The sequence below is a fragment of the Cynoglossus semilaevis genome, chromosome 17 (genome assembly GCF_000523025.1).
Source record: "Cynoglossus semilaevis isolate Cse_v1.0 chromosome 17, Cse_v1.0, whole genome shotgun sequence".
Classification (NCBI taxonomy): Eukaryota; Metazoa; Chordata; class Actinopteri; order Pleuronectiformes; family Cynoglossidae; genus Cynoglossus; species Cynoglossus semilaevis.
Genome location: NC_024323.1, coordinates 15,549,912 through 15,554,154, shown reverse-complemented (window position 1 = coordinate 15,554,154; position 4,243 = coordinate 15,549,912). Strand labels below are relative to the sequence as shown.

General features: G+C 50.3%; 2 protein-coding genes across 2 annotated transcripts in view; both read left to right on the top strand.

Moving 5' to 3' along the window:
• The window catches only part of gcat (glycine C-acetyltransferase), a 3,726-nt gene extending 3,503 nt beyond the window's left edge, over positions 1-223 (top strand). Inside the window, exon 9 of the mRNA XM_008330762.3 lies at positions 30-223. Within this exon, the coding sequence (XP_008328984.1) occupies positions 30-181 (152 nt within the window). The 3' untranslated portion in view covers positions 182-223. The remainder of the gene's footprint in view (positions 1-29) is intronic.
• A 943-nt stretch (positions 224-1,166) lies between these two features.
• LOC112486249 (DNA replication licensing factor mcm5-like) overlaps positions 1,167-4,243 on the top strand; it is a 14,947-nt gene continuing 11,870 nt past the window's right edge. The window contains exons 1-10 of the mRNA XM_025064548.1: positions 1,167-1,474; positions 1,819-1,945; positions 2,026-2,154; positions 2,634-2,806; positions 2,886-3,041; positions 3,160-3,329; positions 3,420-3,591; positions 3,694-3,805; positions 3,969-4,112; positions 4,199-4,239. Coding sequence (XP_024920316.1) covers positions 1,302-1,474; positions 1,819-1,945; positions 2,026-2,154; positions 2,634-2,806; positions 2,886-3,041; positions 3,160-3,329; positions 3,420-3,591; positions 3,694-3,805; positions 3,969-4,112; positions 4,199-4,239 — 1,397 coding nt within the window. The 5' untranslated portion in view covers positions 1,167-1,301. The remainder of the gene's footprint in view (positions 1,475-1,818; positions 1,946-2,025; positions 2,155-2,633; positions 2,807-2,885; positions 3,042-3,159; positions 3,330-3,419; positions 3,592-3,693; positions 3,806-3,968; positions 4,113-4,198; positions 4,240-4,243) is intronic.

Below are 4,243 nucleotides of genomic sequence, written 5' to 3'. Positions count from 1 at the left end.
CCCCCCGCTTCCCCCCCCCTCCTCCACAGGAATCTATGTGATTGGATTCTCATACCCAGTGGTTCCCAAGGGCAAAGCCAGGATCCGTGTTCAGATTTCGGCAGCTCACACCGACGAAGACATCGACCGCTGCGTCCACGCTTTCGTCCAGACCGGCAGGAAACATGGAGTCGTTTCCTGAGTCGTCCCCCCCCCCCCCCCCCCCCCCCTCACCCCCACCCCCCCCTCCTCCCCATACGTTACATTACCAGTAGAGTTTTTTTGGGGGGGAGGGGTCAGAGTGTGACTCGTTGTTTATGTCACATGACCAAACATTAAAACATTTGAAATAAGTTTTGTTTTTTCATTTGAACTGGTAAATACCAGCATGTGCAGTATGGGGAGTATACAGTACAGTACTACAAGTACACTGATGTGTATGGTTCCCTGGCCATTGTTAATCTAAAAGTACCAGAGGTTAAAGTTTGACCGATGTTAAAAAAACGTCATTTCCATGATTTTTAACTATTTTACTCAACAACTAGGTTAGTGTTTATTAGCATCCTGTCCTTGAAGTAGTCCACAGATTGACACTACTGCAACAAATGTTTGATGTACCATAAATACATGGTACCTAAATTATTATTATTATTATTATTCAAATTATTGAATTATTGATGGAGCCATAGTTTGAGCCACTCATGTCCATTATTATGGTACAGGTTATCATCATCATTGAAGTTGTAATAGTTACATTTGAACCATTTTAAACTCAGTTATTCAAGGTCCGATGATGAGGTGCTCAAAAAGTTCTCTCCTGGTACAGAACATACCTCCTCCCCCCCCCTCCCCCCCAAGCAGCAGGTCATGTGGATTTGTGAGTTGTTTTAATGTGGAACTAAATAAATGATTTATTTAACTTAAAACTAAATAAATGCGGGTGAAAATATATTTTTAGATGTTGTGTACTTTTTATAATTAAAGTTTCTCTGTGTCACGTGACGCTTTAACTCGTTTCCGTCCTCCTGCTTTTGTCTTGTCTTTTTCGCGCCACTGGTGTACACAGAGCCCGCCCTCTCAGCGAAGACACGCCCTCTATAATCACTTCCTCCATTGGTGAAAGGGTTCATCCATCTCAGCCAATCAGAGAACAATACAGAGGCGTGGCTTGGGGCAACTCGCGGGAAAGAGACAGGAAACAGTTTAGTTTTGCCGCGGAACAGACGCTCACAGCAGCAGTGTGTCAGTGTCGTGACGTCTGTGGACTTTTGGTCGTTTCTTCTGGAACTTTCTCTCTTTTTCTTTTCCTTGGCCGCTGCAGAATGTCTGGCTTCGACGACCCCGGTGTTTATTACAGCGACAGCTTCGGAGCCGGAGAAGGAGCGGGTCCGGATGAAGGCGGACAGAAGAGGATCCAGATCAAGAAACGGTTCCGAGAGTTCCTGCGACAGTTCAGAGTGGGCACAGACCGAACCGGCTTCACCTACAAGTACAGGTGTGTGAGGAGTTCGAATTTATACATACATATATAGACATAGACATAGATATAGATGGAAATGAAATGTAATGCTTGACAAAGACCCCCCCTACACCCCACCCCCCCCCCCCACACACCCCCCCCCCCCCCATCAGAGGCTCCACCCACTCTGTTCTCCACATCACATATAATCATTCATTTAGTGTTCATTATTTCACCTGTTTTGATGTGGATGAGTAATAAAGGTACACTGTGTATGATTTGGCACCGTCTAGTGGTGAACAGAACAATAAAATGTAGATGAAGTTGGTCCGTGGTCCGGAGTGTGTGATTGAAATGATTTCCTTCTTCTGTTCAACTAGAGATGAGCTGAAGAGACACTACACCCTGGGGGAGTTCTGGGTGGAGGTGGAGATGGAGGACCTGGCCAGCTTCGATGAAGATCTTTCAGACTGTCTCTACAAACTTCCCTCTGAGAACCTAGCACTGGTTGGTCTGCTGGGATTTGAACCCACAACAACAGTCTCGGACCCCGAGTCTGTCGTCTGACTCTGTGTTTTGATCCACAGCTGGAAGAAGCTGCTAAAGACGTGGCCGATGAAGTGACTCGGCCCCGGCCCGCGGGGGAGGAGACGGTGCAGGACATCCAGGTGATGCTGAAGAGCGATGCTCATCACGCATCCATCCGCAGCCTTAAGGTAACTACGTCCTCTAAATCAGTGGTGCCCAACCCATGGGAAGCGGAAGCGGTCCGTGGGTCACTTGATTCCGGGCCACACAGAATGAATGCGTAACTTACGTTATTTCCGTTTTATTTATTGTGCGATTCTGAACGGTTTTTTACTTTGAAAAATGACAGGATTCTCTCATCTGTCTATGACAGAACTGCTCCACCACATGGACACCAAGTGTTCTGCATTAAAAGACAAGCATGATGAACAAAGTTGACCACGCAGTGGATTAACGTTCGTTATTATACGTAGAAAACAGTTTTTGTCGGTCCATTCATTTTATTAAAGGTCAGTCCATGAAAAAAAAGGTTCAGACGTTGAACTGGTCTGTGGAGCAGAGAAGGTTGGGGACCGCTGGGGTGAGGGGGTGGGGTGGTGGTGGTGGTGGTGGTCTTCATCACACACACACAATCTTCAGCCCGGTCCAATAACTTCCTGTCCCTCAGTCAGAGCAGGTGTCCCGTTTGGTGAAGGTCCACGGCATCATCATCTCTGCCACGGCCGTGAAGGCCAAGGCCACCAAGGTGTGTCTGCAGTGTCGCGGCTGCCGTAACGTCATCAGTAACATCCCGCTGCCTCCCGGACTGCAGGGTTACGCTCTGCCGCGCAAGTGCAACACGTGAGTTTAACGGGCGTTACAAATATTTGACCTCAGGTTGTGGGAAAGACTTTAATCGCCGACTTTTTGCGTCTTACAGTGAGAACGCCGGGGGGGTGAAGTGTCCCATGGACCCCTACTTCATCATCCCCGACCGTTGCGTTTGCGTGGACTTCCAGACTCTGCGTCTGCAGGAGTCTCCGGACGCCGTTCCTCATGGTGAGATGCCTCGTCACCTGCAGCTCTACTGCGACAGGTAACGTTGTCCACCCGGTTGTCCACCCGGTTGTCCACCCGGTTGTCCCACATTCCGTGTTGTGCTCGTCAAAGGAGAAGCGTGAGGACATTTATTAACTCACCCTGTCCTCCCTCAGGTACTTGTGCGACCGCGTCGTCCCAGGCAACAGAGTGACCATCATGGGCATTTACTCCATCAAGAAGGTGGCAGCTGCAAAGGCCAGGGGCAAAGAGAAGGGCGTGGGAGTGGGCATCCGTGCGTCCTACCTGCGGGTGGTGGGCATCCAGGTGGACACAGAAGGAGCAGGTGAGGACGAGCGCCAAGGCGTGCGTGCGTGTGTGTGTGTGTCACAGACACAGACACGTGATGAGGTTTTCTCCCTGTTCTTTTCCTCAGGCCGAGGTGCGACAGGATCTGTTTCTCCACAGGAAGAGGAGGAGCTGAGGTCACTGGCAGCGTCTCCCAACGTCTACGATTCTCTGGCCCGCTCCGTGGCTCCGTCCATCTACGGCAGCGATGACCTGAAAAAGGCCATCACCTGTCTGCTGTTTGGAGGCTCCAGGAAAAGGTGAGGCGTGACAGAGAGTCGTCACGACCTGAACAGGAGCTCAGTCACAAAGTTCTAAGACAACACGGAACCCTGTGTCTCCTCCTCCTCTGTGTCCCTCAGGCTGCCTGACGGCCTCACCCGCAGGGGGGACATCAACCTGCTCATGCTGGGAGATCCTGGTACGGCAAAGTCTCAGCTGCTGAAGTTTGTGGAGAGATGCTCACCTGTCGGGGTAATTCATCATTGATGAAGAGAGGGCCTGGAAAAAGTCCTTGAAAAGTCATGGAAGACCAGACCTTTAGTCCAGTCGTTCAGATCTGATCCTTCAGACTGTAATCAACACACACACACACACACACACACACACACTGATACCAGTTGTTGTGGCTCCCCAGGTCTACACCTCTGGTAAGGGCAGCAGTGCTGCTGGTCTGACCGCCTCTGTGCTCAGAGACCCCAGCACTCGCGGCTTCATCATGGAGGGTGGGGCCATGGTGCTGGCTGATGGTGGAGTTGTGTGCATCGATGAGTTTGACAAGGTAAAAATCAGCCTCCCTGATTGGTCGACTGTGTGGCTGCAGCAGTGTGAAACATTTCTGTGTCTGTGTCTTGTGTTGTGGACCAGATGAGAGAAGACGACAGAGTGGCCATTCATGAGGCTATGGAGCAG